The sequence below is a fragment of the Capricornis sumatraensis genome, chromosome 1 (genome assembly GCF_032405125.1).
Source record: "Capricornis sumatraensis isolate serow.1 chromosome 1, serow.2, whole genome shotgun sequence".
In the NCBI taxonomy this organism is placed as follows: Eukaryota; Metazoa; Chordata; class Mammalia; order Artiodactyla; family Bovidae; genus Capricornis; species Capricornis sumatraensis.
The window spans coordinates 121,961,601-121,977,671 of NC_091069.1; the positions used below are offsets into that span (position 1 = coordinate 121,961,601).

Genomic DNA, 16,071 nt, shown 5'->3' on the forward strand with positions numbered 1-16,071 from the left:
AACTAAATTCTAGTGTTTTTATGATAAAGGGATTTTTCTCTACTTTATGTGAAATACTGTTCTAAAGGTTTGAAACATAGCAGATGAGTGGGACAAAGCCACTTATCTTGAAGAATTCATAATCTGACTGGCAGTAATAGAGGGTAATACAGATCCCATTAGTGCATTTATTCATAACTTTGTGTGTGTGCTGGGAGGTGTGAGGGACTTATTATAATAGAAGAAAAAGAAAAAGATGATGGCTGGAATACTCTGGGAATTTTCTAGGGGAAAATTCCATGATCCAGGCTTTGACATGAATGGGTAGGTCTTAAAGAATTTAAAGCAGTCAATTTGTAAAGATTAGGGCTCTCAGGGCCAGTGCACTGGGATAACTCTGAGGAATGGGATGGGCAGGGAGGTGGGAGGGGGGTTCAGGATGGGGGACACATGTACACCCATGGCTGACTCATGTCAATGTATGGCAAAAATCACTACAATATTATAAAGTTATTAGCCTCCAATTAAAATAAATAAATTAATTTTTAAAAAGAGATCATATTTACTTAAAGAGTTCAATCTAAAAATATCATTAAAGAATAATAATTCAGGTAATGATTCTAATTGTGTCTCTCCCAATAAACCTATTATATAGAAAGTAGTCATTTTTATTCAAAGTGCATTTCTGTAAAATGTCTATGTCTGGAAAAAAACAAACAAACTCCCAGTGGATTCTGAAAGATTATTTCATGGGCACATCCTCTGAAACTCTGACTGCTTCTCAAAATGCCACTTTTTCAGGCAAAAGAAAGAAGGGGTAAAGATTAGGGGCTAAACGGCAGTGATAAGGAAGGGAGAATCATTCTACTTTTGACAGTAATGGAGTAACAAGAACCATAGTTACCCCCTCATTATAAACAACATGAACATTTGACACAGAGGTTAAATAACATTTTCAGCCTTGGTCAACAGGTAGCATATGACAGTGACCTCTGAAGACCACCAGAACTTACTACCTGAAGACAGTTTCTAAGAAAGAGGCTGTTCAGAGAAGAGGAACCCAAACAGAGCCAGACAGGGTCTCTGAAGTGTAGTGGAAGAGAGAGTTCTCAGCTGGGGGAAGTTAAAGTGACTAGAATTTACAGGTTTAAAAAAAAAGAAGAAGAAAAATGTGAGAAGAAGGCACAAGAGAGAAGTGAAGAATTTGTAGAGGTTTCCCAATCAATCTTCTTAAAAAATTTTATTGGAATGTAGTTGATTTACAATGTCGTGCTACAGTGTATGCAAGTAAGGCTTCCACAGACTAAGGTAAGAACCACTGGAATAAATAAAGCACAGTAATACCAGGAGCTCACCAAAGACCAGGAAGAATTTGCATTCCTACCATCCAGAGTAGAAAGACCTCCTAAAACACAAGGTATTAAATTGCCTCCTTACAAGAATATTGCTTTAGTAATGAAGCCAAATTAATCTTATACTGAAAGGTTGTATCCATCTAAAAGAACTTAAAAGCAAATCTCAAGAAGATCAACTTCTCCCAAGTCACTTAACTCCATCCAAAGCTAAAGTAAAAAAAAAAAAAAAAAAAAAGAAAAGAAAATATCCAGCGCTCAAAAACATAAAGCTCTCTACCTGGCACCTGATAAAAATTGACAGGATAGTAAATAGGTAGGAAAATATGACCTATAATAAGTAAAAAAGAAAAAAAAAATCAACAAGTATAAAAGATTCAGAAAAGACACAGATGATACAATTAGTAGACAAGATCATTTAAATAGCTTTTAAATACATTCTATATACTGAAGGAAGTCATATATGAGCACGGTAAGAGAGGAATGGAAAACAAACAAAAAAGGTCTCCAGCAAACTTACAGACATAAAAAGTAGAATGATGAAAAACACTCTGGTGGGATTAAGAGGATATTAGACATTACAAGAGGGTTCATTCTAAGGATTGCAAGGTTGTTTTAATATTTGAAAATCCATGGAATACACCAATTAGAACACCTAACGATAAAAATCCATATGGTATTCTCAGAAGAAGAAACATTGGAGTGGAAATGAAGAAAGTGATATTTAGAGTTTCTATTTTTATTTCCACTTTGGTTTTTATGTTGCCAAGTGCTTCCGGTTCTCTTTGTGAAAAATTTTATTTTTCTTCAATCAGTTCACTTCAGTTCAGGCGCTCAGTTGTGTCTGACTCTTTGTGACCCCATGAATTGCAGCACGGCAGGCCTCCCTGTCCATCACCAACTTCAATGCTTGATCTTAAATTACCTTCTTTACTGACTTCACTCACACTTCTTGGAAATAGTATCACTATGCAATAGACAGTCTGGATTTTTCTCTCTGTGCTGCTGCCCTAAGGCTTTTTAGAATTTTTTTCACAAAAACAACATGTATGTGAAAGTGTTAGTCACTCAGTCATGTCCTACTCTTTGCAACCCCATGGACTGTAGCCCTCCAGGCTCTTCTGTCCATGGGATAAGGATACTGGATTGGGTTGCCATGCCCTCCTCCAGGGGATCTTCCCGACACAGGGATCGAACCCATGTCTCTTGTGGCTACTACATTCCAGGTGGATTCCTTACCGTTGAACTACCAGGGAAGCCCAAACATTTCTATATACACAGATAAATATGTTGCAGTAAAAACTTTCCTCTGATACCAATTTTACCTCCTTTAAGAATACTACCATATATTCCAATTCTCCCACTGTATAATATATATCCAGCAATTAGAATATTTATTTTATTCGATTCAAATGTTGAGACTAATACCATATGAAAAAAAATGGAGATGCAAAACTATGGAGTTAAGTTATTCAATTATAGTAGCTTCTGATTCATTCTAGACTGCATAATTATTATATTTTCACATACATATGAGAATTTTGAACTAATGTTAAACTTAAGAAAAAAATCTAAACCAAAAGGCAGTCTCTCCAGAAAGATAAAATGATGAGAATAAGATTCTAAAATGATATTTGTTCATTGTAATGAAGGATCCGAGAGCTTTTCCTTGCTGTGCTTAGATCTAATATTGACTGTTAAAAAGTTAGAAACCATTAGAAGCCAGAAGTCTCTGAGAAACATGATAATTATCTGGGGTGAATATATTAACATTTGATGTAGAATCACTTTAAAAATATCAACAGTGTGTCAGAAAGGAATATTGTCTGCAAAGAAAATCTAAAAACACCTGTCTGAAGAAATATCCTGTTTATTGCTATCTACTATTTTAAATGGTTAAATAAAGATTTGAAACCTGAAGATAATATCAGTAAATGTTCAGAAAGTAGTGAAAAATAGTTTTGAATTTCAATTATTCTCCTTAAAATCTTTTTTTAAAATCTATTCTTTCTTATGGGCACTTTTGTCAACTTGAATATATTTTTCTAATTATTTTCTTGAAGCTATTCTATAGTATATGATTTATAACATGATATTTATAGATTTGCTTCAGTAGTGACCTTAATTAATAGCTAATACATGTTTAAAAGACTCCATTTTTAAACTTTCATTGTCTCCATTTTAACAGTGTGAGTCACAACCTAAAAGAATGGAATATTTTCATATCTGTTCAATGTTAACTGAAATCAAATAGAATTTAAAAATTCAGAAAATATATAAAAGTGAATTGTAAAACAACAGATTTAGAAAAGATAATTTATTCATTTGAACTTATTTACATAACATTAAATTTATTATAATTTAGCTCTAGAAAATTACATTTATCTGTCATAATATGGTATGCAAACAAAACATACAATTATGTTTGTGTGGGTTAATCACTCAGTTGTGTCTGACTCTTTGCAATCGCATGGACGGTTGTCCACCAGGCTCCTCTGTCCATGGGATTCTCCAGGCAAGAGTACTAGAGTTGGTAATCATTCCCTTCTTCAGGGATCGTCCCGACCCAGGTATCGAACCCAGGTCTTCCACATTGCAGGCTGACTCTTTATTGTCTGAGCTATCAGGGGCATACAACAGTGGCATCTTACTAGATTTCCCACTTCTTGGTACTCTCTAGTAGTAACAGTAAAATGGCTGAATCAGTTACAGGGCTCCTAGATCCATTTTAGGCAGAAACATGCCTGTTAGATAGACTGACCAGAGCTATGAATGCAGCCTTTGACTTGTATTAAATCACTATGTTGCTCTCTTCAACAATTTAACCAACTGAACTAGAAAAAAAAGCCTCATCATTTTTTAAATGAAATTCAAAAATAATGTTTTCCTTCCAGACAAAACAATAAGATTCTAAGTATTTTCCTGGAAGCCTGACCATGGACACAAGGCAGGGGAGTGTGGGTACATAACCTACCTGTACCAGGAGATGGTGGGCTCAGGAGAGCCTGAGGCCCTGCAGGAAAATGTCATTTCTTCTCCTCTCTCCGCTGTGGCATTAAAGGATTTCTGAGGCATTGTGATCACTGGTGGCACTGAAAAACAGATGAAGGTACATTAAATAGAGATGAAAAATAGTTTACCAACATCACTGAGACTGTTTCACCATTGCCTTTTTTTTAAAGCTAAGCTTTAAAATTTGATAGCTCACCTCTGCACTTAAATCAAGAGAACTGACTTGAATGCATAGAAAAATGACTTTAAAATCACTAATCTGCCTTCTAATGTACAATAATTAGATAATTCATTGTAATGCTGTTTTACTATTTTTAATCTATCAAATGAGACTAAAAATAAATTAGACATTTTAGAAAAAAATAAATATATGTATTTATATATACACATGCTTTTATGAATTATTACTTACAAAAAGACAGACAATACCACCCTGGCTTACATCAATACTGTAATCTACTTGGAGCATAAATGGATTTCCTATCTGGGTTCTCATTGGTGTATGTAATTCTATAAGCAATCATTCACAGCTTCAAGACAGGGCTTTCAAATTAAGTGTCAAACCATAATGTTCCCTCTGATTAACCACACTTAATTTCTTTAAACAACTATAGAACATTTTATGAAGAGAGACTGCTTAATCCATAGAGAGTATGAAATAGATTTTCATGAACAATTCAATTTTAAAATTAAGCTTCCCCAATTTCTAACTAATTACATTGCAAAAACTGTATATGTTGCACATTTTGAACATGTTGAACCTGTTACTGAAATGCATTGTTTGAAGTAAACAAATCAATGCCATCCATAAACAGAAGCTAAGTTTCAAAGTAAAACATAAATTTTTATTTAATGTACACTTTTATGATTTTCAATTGAATATGGTGAAACATTTCTAAAATTAATTATTTAATATGTTTGATTTTTACTATCCAAACACCCTGACCAGACAGGCATTTATATGTGTGATGATAATTACATATTTCTACAATAGCATTCAGGTCATCATTGATGCTACATTATTACAACTGATGACAGGGATAGGAACTGTTACATATCTTAGTAATTATGCACATTAAATCAAATTTCTGTCTTTATGAATTTAAATACAAGGTATATGACCTGACATGCTGTCTGTAAACTAACATAAAAATTACTAGCATTAAAATAAGATGGATATTTTTTTCAGATGTTAACTCTGCATTTTAAGTCACTGAGATTTAGCTTTTTGTATCCTGTTTTCTTCTCTTATAATTATGGGAGAAAACAGTTTAATCAACATTAAATGCTTTTCCTTTTGTTATTTATAAATGTAACAGCAAGGACACTATATTTTTATTGTACCAATAAAGATTTTTAGCCCTTAAAGAATTATGATGAAAATGAACTATTTAACACAAATTCTCTCTATAGGAAAGTATGTAGATAGAAACATTTTCAAATGGAGAATCATATTTTAGTTCTTATTCAGTTACTGTTACTAATCTAAATAAGTTATTCTTTATCATAACCTTCTTATCTATAAAGTCAACTGTATATGCTGAATGATCTCTCAGAATTAATAAATCTTAAACTCTGTGTTTTATGATACAGTAGCTTCATTAATGATATATGTGTTCTTATTTGTAGTGCAGATTAGCAGAAAAATATTAACATTGCATATTTAGATATTTTGAGGTACTCTGAAGAATAATTCTAGAACTATTTGGAAGGAAAACATGTAATAAAATCTGCAGAGGTTTTTACTAGCTCAGATGCCAAGATATTCCAGCAGTTTGTTAGCTCCTGTTTAGACTGTACAGCATTTTTATGTATATTAACTTATGCTTCTGAATTCACTGTTGAGCTGGATTAAGTACTTTTAAAAGAGAAAACAAGTATATTTCATATGAATTTATGTTTTTCTTGCAAGGTCAGCACCTACACTATTTTAACTTTTTTAAAAGGTCTTTTTTGGTATAGGGCTACATATGAAAAATTCAGTTTTAATAACTTTACCAAGATTTATATTCTGTATCTGTTAAGTACCTGGAGAAGGGCATGGCAACCCACTCCAGTATTCAGGTCTGGAGAATTCCATGGACAGAGGAGCCGGGCAGGCCCTGTTCTTGGGGTTGCAAAGAGTCAGACACAACTAGGTGACAAACACAAACATGCATCCATTAAGTAGTCAATTATTCCTAAGTTTCTCCTTTCATACTTTAGCTTCAAGAAACATTGGAATGTGTAGAGAAATAACTCTATAACTTATGTACATGTAGACTTTGATTCACCTTAACATTACAGTTTTCCTCATTGGCTACTTATGTATCAAAGATATCATTAATTTGATATCTCAATTCCCCTTCATCAACAGAAGAATCTAGCTAGTCTAGTCCACTCTTCTTCTGTGTCTTGCAGTCTTTGTCTCCACCCACTTTCCCTCAAGTACTTTTGGAAGATAACGGATATGGTATTAACTGTGAAATACTTGTATAGTCCTAGTTAACCAATACAATAATTCCTCCAATTTTATTCAGGATAAGGATAACAAACCTCACTCTACCATTGTCAGGATACCAACTCTTTTCTAACTTATTATTTGGATATGTCCTAAATATATATTAAAAATATATTCATAGGTACATGCTCCATCTGGCAGAGGACTAGTATCGTAAGACTCAGCCTTTTATACATTACTTTTTCTTGTTTATAATTTTTAAGGTTCTGTGACTTAGACACTCACACAAGAGAGTACTTGGGGAAGACAGCAGAGGAGGAAGCAATACGCATCTGTCGGCACACCTACACAACTGCAGGATCTTTCTGGTGTAACTATCTGGGAACTGCCAAGTCTACATATGCTTGCAACTTCTAGACAAAGACATGGAAGGTAATTCTTGGTTCAGTTCAGGTTAGTTCAGTCGCTCAGTCATGTCCAACTCTGTGCGACCCCGTGAATCGCAGCACACCAGGCCTCCATGTCCATCAACAACTCCCTGAGTTCACTCAAACTCATGTTCATCGAGTTGGTGATGCCATCCAGCCATCTGATCCTCCCCAATCCCTCCCAGCATCAGAGTCTTTTCCAATGAGTCAACTCTTCGCATGAGGTGGACAAAGTACTGGAGTTTCAGCTTTAGCATCAGTCCTTCCAAAGAAATCCCAGGGCTGATCTCCTTTAGAATGGATTGGTTGGATCTCCTTGCAGTCCAAGGGGACTCTCAAGAGTCTTCAACACCACAGTTCAAAAGCATCAATTCTTCAGCGCTCAGCTTTCTTCACAATCCAACTCTCACATCCATACATAACCACAGGAAAAACCATAGCCTTGACTAGACAGACCTTTGTGTTGGCAAAGTAATGTCTCTGCTTTTAAATATGCTATCTAGATTGGTCATAACTTTTCTTCCAAGGAGTAAGCGTCTTTTAATTTCATGGCTGCAATCACCATCTGCAGTGATTCTCGGGCCCCCCAAAAATAAAGTCTGACACTGTTTCCACTGTTTCCCCATCTATTTCCCATGAAGTGATGGGACCAGATGCCATGATCTTCATTTTCTGAATGTTTAGCTTTAAGCCAACTTTTTCGCTCTCCTCTTTCACTTTCATCAAGAGGCTTTTTAGCTCCTCTTCACTTTCTGCCATAAGGGTGTCATCTGCATATCTGAGGTTATTGATATTTCTCCCGGCAATCTTGATTCCAACTTATGCTTCTTCCAGTCCAGTGTTTCTCATGATGTACTCTGCATATAAGTTAAATAAGCAGGGTGACAATATACAGCCTTGATGTACTCCTTTTCCTATTTGGAACCAGTCTTTTGTTCCATGTCCAGTTCTAACTGTTGCTTCCTGACCTGCATATAGGTTTCTCAAGAGGCAGGTCAGGTGGTCTGGTATTCCCATCTCTTGAAGTATCTTCCACAGTTTATTGTGATCCACACAGTCACCACTGATCAATTTCTGTTGTACGTGCGCAGAAGCAGCTACCTATCACCCTTCCCATTTGAGGCAGGCAGCTGTACACACATTTCTGGCATAAGTTGCACATAAAAAGCCAGGATAGGAAAAAAAAGAAAATCAAGGACTTGTGCACTAATCCCTGACTGAGGCTTTTGATCACAGAGGTGAAGATAATAAAGAGGCAGTGGCCATTGTTATTAAACCTCCCACATCGGTTGTGAAATCCTGGGATTAATTAACTGGCATCCTTTAATTATTCCCTTTTATTTTCTTTTTTTTAAAATCCCTTTGCAGTGGGTGCTAATTCACTTCATTTCAGTTCAGTTCAGTCACTTAGTCATGTCCAACTCTTTGTGACCCAATGAACCGCAGCACACCGGGCCTCCCTGTCCATCACCAACTCCTGGAGTTTACCCAAACTCATGTCCATTAAATCGGTGATTCCATTCAACCATCTCATCTTCTGTTGTCCCCTTCTGTTCCTGTCCTCAAACTTTCCCAGCATCAGGGTCTTTTCAGATGAGTCAGCCCTTCGTATGAGGTGGCCAAAGTACTGGAGTTTCAGCTTCAACATCAGTCCTTCCACTGAACATCAAGGACTGATCTCTCCTTTAGGATGGACTGGTAAGATCTTGCAGTCCAAGGGACTCTCAAGAATCTTCCCCAGCACCACAGTTCAAAAGCATCAATTCTTCGGCACTCAGCTTTCTTTATAGTCCAACTCACATCCATACATGACTACTGGAAAAACCATAGCCTTGACTAGACAGACCTTTGTTGACAAAGTAATTTTTCTGCTTTTTAATATGCTGTCCAAGTTGGTCATATGCAACTCTTTGTTACACTATTGACAGTAGCCCTCCAGGCTCCACAGTCTATGAGATTCTCCAAGCAAAAATACTAGAGTGGATTGTTGTACCCTCCTCCAGGGGATCTTCCCATGTCTCTTATGCTTCTGGCATTGGCAGGCAGGTTCTTTACCACAAGCAGCACCTGGCCAGATAGTAAAGACTGGGACAATCAAAAACAACTCCATATAATGGACATATTAGAAAGTGACCATGCATGTTGGTGGCTTAGATTGTAAAAAATCTGCTTGCAATGCAGGAGACCCATGTTCAATCCCTGGGTTGGGAAGATCCCCTGGAAAAGGAAATGGCAATCCACTCCAGTATTCTTGCCTAGAGAATTCCAAGGACAGAGAAGCCTGGAGGGCAATAATCCATTGGGTCATAAAGAGTTGGACACGAATGAGTAAGTAACACTTTCAGGCATGTTCCGGGAAAGGTGCAGGTTTAGAAAATACCAGAGGTTACCTTAAATTTATCTCAGTTTGATCTTTGTTTGATCAGGGACACACTTTGATAATAATAACAATGAAAAAATCAGTCACAGTAAACCCTGTGATTGAGAAAGAATCTGATTTCCATGTGCTGTGTTAAGTCACTTCAGTCATGTCTGACTCTTTGTGACTCAATGGATTGTAGCTTGCCAGACTTCTCTGTCTATGAGATTCTTCAGGCAAGAGTACAGGATTGGTTTGGCATGCCCTTCTCCAGGGGACCTTCCCAGACCATAGATTGAATCCACCTCTCTTACATTTCCTGTGTTGGCAAGCAGGTTTTTTACCACTAGTTCCACCATAGTAAACACTTTTTATATTCAAACGTCCAATTTTCAGCAAAAATATCACAAGACATGCAAAGAAACAAGAAAGTATGGCACATTAAAAGGAAAAATTAAATCAATAGAAATTGTCCCTGAGAAAGACCTGAGGGCAGATATATTAATAAAGACTTTCAAATAACCATCTTAATAATGCTCAAACAACTAAAGGAAGAATTGGAGAAACTCAAGAAAACAATAAATGAAGAAAATGGAAATACCTATATATAGAAAACCTTTTTAAAATGGACTAAAAGAAATACTGAAACTTAAAATGACAATCACTGAAATAAAAGATTCAACAGAGGGATTCACAGGCAAATGGGAGCAAACAGAAGAATCAGTGAATATGAAATAAGGTAATGAAAGTTCTTGAATATGAGCAACATAAAGACAAAAGATTGAAGAAAAGTGATTACAACTGAAGAGACTGGTGGGATATAACCAAGTAGACCAACAATCACATGGTAGGAGTCTCAGAAGGGAAGTGGGAGAAAAGGGGACACACTGAATAATTGAAAGAATAATGGCTTAAAACTTTAGCCATGAGTATAAAACTAAGATGAATTCAAAGAGGACCCAGACAAGATACATTATAATGGAATTTTCAAAAAGCAAAGAGAAAATCTTGGAAAGCAGTAAGAGAGGAGTGACTCATCACATACAAGGGATCCTCAATAATTATCAGCAGATTTTGCATCTAAAACTTTGGAGGACAGGTGACAGTGTGTGGATATATTTGAAGTGCTAAAAGGGAAAAAAAAAAAAAAAAACTCTGTTAACCCAGAAATCTAGATTCTGGAAAACTATCTTTCAACAGTGAGGGAGAAATCAAGACATTCCAGATAAGTAAAAGCTGAGGGAGTTTGTTACTACTAGACCTGCCTTGCAAGAAATACTTAAGGGATAAAGCCTACTAGGTCATGGTGTATGATCTTTTTAATGTGTTGTTGGATTCTGATTGCTAGAATTTTGTTGAGGATTTTTGCATCTATGTTCATCAGTGATATCGGCCTGTAGTATTCTTTTTTTGTGGCATCTTTGTCAGGTTTTGGTATTAGGGTGATGGTGGCCTCATAGAATGAATTTGGAAGTTTGCCTTCCTCTGCAATTTTCTGGAAGAGTTTGAGTAGGATAGGTGTTAGCTCTTCTCTAAATTTTTGGTAGAATTCGGCTGTGAAGCTGTCTGGACCTGGACTTTTGTTTGCTGGAAGATTTCTGATTACAGTTTCAATTTCCGTGCTTGTGATGGGTCTGTTAAGATTTTCTATTTCTTCCTGGTTCAGTTATGGAAAGTTGTACTTTTCTAAGAATTTGTCCATTTCTTCCACGTTGTCCATTTTATTGGCATACAACTGCTGATAGTAGTCTCTTATGATCCTTTGTATTTCTGTGTTGTCTGTTGTGATCTCTCCATTTTCATTTCTAATTTTATTGATTTGATTTTCCTCTCTTTGTTTCCTGATGAGTCTGGCTAATGGTTTGTCAATTTTATTTATCCTTTCAAAGAACCAGCTTTGGGCTTTGTTGATTTTTGCTATGGTCTCTTTTGTTTCTTTTGGATTTATTTCTGCCCTAATTTTTAAGACTTCTTTCCTTCTACTAGCTCTGGGGATCTCCTTTCTTTCTTTTCTAGTTGCTTTAGGTGTAGAGTTAGGTTATTTATTTGACTTTTTTCTTGTTTCTTGAGGTATGCTTGTATTGCTATGAACTTTCCTCTTAGCACTGCTTTTATAATGTCCCACAGGTTTTGGGTTGTTGTGTTTTCATTTTTATTTGTTTCTATGCATATTTTGATTTCTTTTTTGATTTCTTCTGTGATTTGTTGGTTATTCAGAAGCGTGTTGTTCAGCCTCCATATGTTGGAATTTTTAATAGTTTTTCTCCTGTAATTGAGAGCTAATCTTAATGCATTATGGTCAGAAAAGATGCTTGGAATGATTTCAATTTTTTTTTAACTTATCAAGGTTAGATTTATGGCCCAGGATGTGATCTATCTTGGAGAAGGTTCTGTGAGCACTTGAGAAAAAGGTGAAATTCATTGTTTTGGGGTGAAATGTCCTATAGATATCAATTAGGTCTAACTGGTCTATTGTATCATTTAAAGTTTGCATTTCTTTGTTAATTTTCTGTTTAGTTGATCTGTCCATAGGTGTGAGTGGGGTATTAAAGTCTCCCACAATTATTGTGTTATTGTTAATTTCCCCTTTCATATTTGTTAGCATTTGTCTTACATATTGTGGTGCTCCTATGTTGGGTGCATATATATTTATAATTGTTATATCTTCTTTGGGCTTTATCCCAGAGATGCAAGGATTCTTCAATATCTGCAAATCAATCAATGTAATTCACCACACTAACAAATTGAGATATAAAAGCCATATGATTATCTCAATAGATGCAGAGAAGGCCTTTGACAAAATTCAACACCGATTTATGATAAAAACTCTCCAGAAAGCAGGAATAGAAGGAACATACCTCAACATAATAAGAGCTATATATGACAAACCCACAGCAAACATTATCCTCATAGTGAAAAATTGAAAGCATTTCCCCTAAAGTCAGGAATAAGATGAGGGTGCCCACTTTCACCGCTACTATTCAACATAGTTATGGAAGTTTTGGCGACAGCAATCAGAGCAGAAAAAGAAATTAAAGGAATCCAAATTGGAAAACCGAGAAGTAAAACTCTCACTGTTTGCAGATGACATGATCCTCTACATAGAAAACCCTAAAGACTCCACCAGAAAATTACTAGAGCAAATCAATGAATATAGTACAGTTGCAGGATATAAAATCCACACACAGAAATCCCTTACATTCCTATACACTAATAATGAGAAAGTAGAAAAAGAAATCAAGGACACAATTCCATTCACCATTGCAATGAAAAGAATACAATACCTAGGAATATATCTACCTAAAGAAACTAAATACCTATATATAGAAAACTATAAACCACTGATGAAAGAAATCAAAGAGAACACTAATAGATGGAGAAATATACCATGTTCATGGATCGGAAGAATCAATATAGTGAAAACGAGTATACTACCCAAAGCAATCTATAGATTCAATGCAATCCCTATCAAGCTACCAGCAGTATTTTTCACAGAACTAGAACAAATAATTTCAAGATTTGTATGGAAATACAAAAAACCTCGAATAGCCAAAGCAATCATGAGAAAGAAGAATGGAACTGGAGGAATCAACTTGCCTGACTTCAGGCTCTACTACAAAGCCACAGTCATCAAGACAGTATGGTACTGGCACAAAGACAGAAATATAGATCAATGGAACAAAATAGAAAGCCCAGAGATAAATCTACACACCTATGGACACCTTATCTTTGACAAAGGAGGCAAGAATATACAATGGAGTAAAGACAATCTCTTTAACAAGTGGTGCTGGAAAAACTGGTCAATCACTTGTAAAAGAATGAAACTAGATCACTTTCTAACACCACACACAAAAGTAAACTCAAATGGATTAAAGATCTAAATGTAAGACCAGAAACTATAAAACTCCTAGAGGAGAACATAGGCAAAACACTCTCAGACATAAATCACAGCAGGATCCTCTACGATCCACCTCCCAGAATTCTGGAAATAAAAGCAAAAATAAACAAATGGGATCTAATTAAAATTAAAAGCTTCTGCACAACAAAGGAAAATATAAGCAAGGTGAAAAGACAGCCTTCAGAATAAGAGAAAATAATAGCAAATGCAGCAACTGACAAACAACTAATCTCAAAAATATACAAGCAACTTATGCAGCTCAATTCCAGAAAAATAAAAGACCCAATCAAAAAATGGGCCAAAGAACTAAACAGAGATTTCTCCAAAGAAGACATACAGATGGCTAACAAACACATGAAAAGATGCTGAACATCACTCATTATTAGAGAAATGCAAATCAAGACCACAATGTGGTACCACTTAACACCAGTCAGAATGGTTGTGATCCAAAAGTCTGCAAGCAATCAATGCTGGAGAGGGTGTGGAGAAAAGGGAACCCTCTTACACTGTTGGCGGGAATGCAAACTAGTACAGCCACTATGGAGAACAGTGCGGAAATTCCTTAAAAAATTGCAAATAGAACTGCCTTATGACCCAGCAATCCCACTGCTGGGCATACACACCAAGGAAACCAGAATTGAAAGAGACACATGTACCCCAATGTTCATCGCAGCACTGTTTATAATAGCCAGGACATGGAAACAACCTAGATGTCCATCAGCAGATGAATGGATAAGAAAGCTGTGGTACATATACACAATGGAGTATTACTCAGCCATTAAAAATAATACATTTGAATCAGTTCTAATGAGGTGGATGAAACTGGAGCCGATTATACAGAGTGAAATAATTCAGAAAGAAAAACACCAATACAGTATACTAACACATATATATGGAATTTAGAAAGATGGTAATGATGACCCTGTATGCGAGACACCAAAAGAGACACAGATGTGTAGAGCGGACTTTTGGACTCTGAGGGAGAGGGTAGGATGATTTGGGAGAATGGCATTGAAACACGTATACTATCATGTAAGAAATGAATTGCCAGTCTATGTTCAATGCAGGATACAGGATGCTTGGGGCTAGTGCATGGGGATGATCCAGAGAGATGATATGGGGTGGGAGGTGGGAGGGGGGTTCATGTTTGGGAACTCATGTACACCTGTGGTGGATTCATGTCAATGTATGGCAAAACCAATACAGTATTGTAAAGTAAAATAAAAATTAAAATTAAAAAAAGAAAGAAAGAAAGAAATGCTTAAGGGAATCCTGCAAGTTGAAACAAAAGGACACTAGAAAGCAGTTCAAAGGCATATGAAGAAATGAAGAACTCAATAAAAGTAAACATACGGGCAATAAAAAGGCTAGTACTACTGTAATGGAAGTTTATAACTGTACTTTTCTTTTTTCTATAAGACTTAAGAGACTAATACATTTTTTAAAAATATTAATATAATTTTAACAGTGTTTTATAACTGGACTTTTTCAGTTCCCCTTTTGGGACACAAAAGATATAATTTTTGATACCAAAAACCAAAAAGAATAGGGTTAAGCTGTAAAGGAGCAGACTTTTATGTTATTGAAGTTAAGCTGGCTAAATTTAAGTTAGAGTGTTATAACTTTAGGACATTAAGTGCAGCACCACCAATAACCATAAAGAAAACAGATACAAAATATATACTAAAGGAAATGAGAAAGCCATTTTAAAATTTCCCTGCAAAAAAACAATTAAACAAGAAGACAGTAATGCAGGAATCAAGATAAAAAATGTATAAGACATTCAGGAAACAAATTAAAAAAGACAAAATTACTTCCATCCCCATCAATAATTATTTTAAATGTAAATGTATTAAACTCTCCAATAAACATACAGAGATTGGCAGAATGGCTAAAAACTGATAAAGTTATGTCCAAACTATAAGAGATTCAGTGTCAATGTGAAGACACAAATAGACTGTCAACAGAGATAGACATGATAGCCATAAAGAGCAGGGGTGACTACCCAAATAAACAAAATAGACTTTAAATAAATTCACCCTCTAAGAATTTGTCCATTTCTTCCCAGTTATCCATTTTATTGGCATATAGCTGCTCATAGTAGTCTCTTATGATCATTTGTATTTCTGTGTTGTCTGTTGTAACATTTACTTTTTCATTTCTAATTTATTAATTTGAGTCTTCTTTTTCTTGATGAGGCTAGTTAATGATTTCTGAATTTTGTTTATCTTCTCAAAGTACCATCTTGATTTTATTGATCTTTGCTATGTCTCCTTCACTTCTTTTTCATGTATTTCTGCTTTTATTTTCATGATTTCTTTCCTTCTACTACCTTTTTTTTGTTGTTGTTCTTTTTGTTCTACTTGCTTTATGTGTAAAGTTAGGTTGTTTAATTGATGGCTCTCTTGTTTCTTAACATAAGCTTGTATTGATATGAACTTCAATCTTAGTACTACTTTTACTGTATCTCATAGGTTTTGAGTTTTCATTGTCATTTGTTTCTAGGCATATTGTGATTTCCTTTTTAATTTCTTTAGTGATCTGTTGGTTATTTAGAGGTGTGCTTTTTAGCCTCCATCTGTTTGTGTTTTCTATAGCTTTTT

General features: G+C 35.4%; 1 protein-coding gene across 1 annotated transcript in view; it reads right to left on the reverse strand.

Moving 5' to 3' along the window:
* Positions 1–16,071, reverse strand: part of NCAM2 (neural cell adhesion molecule 2) — a 251,778-nt gene that overhangs the window by 181,863 nt on the left and 53,844 nt on the right. Inside the window, exon 6 of the mRNA XM_068967942.1 lies at positions 4,306–4,423. Within this exon, the coding sequence (XP_068824043.1) occupies positions 4,306–4,423 (118 nt within the window). The remainder of the gene's footprint in view (positions 1–4,305; positions 4,424–16,071) is intronic.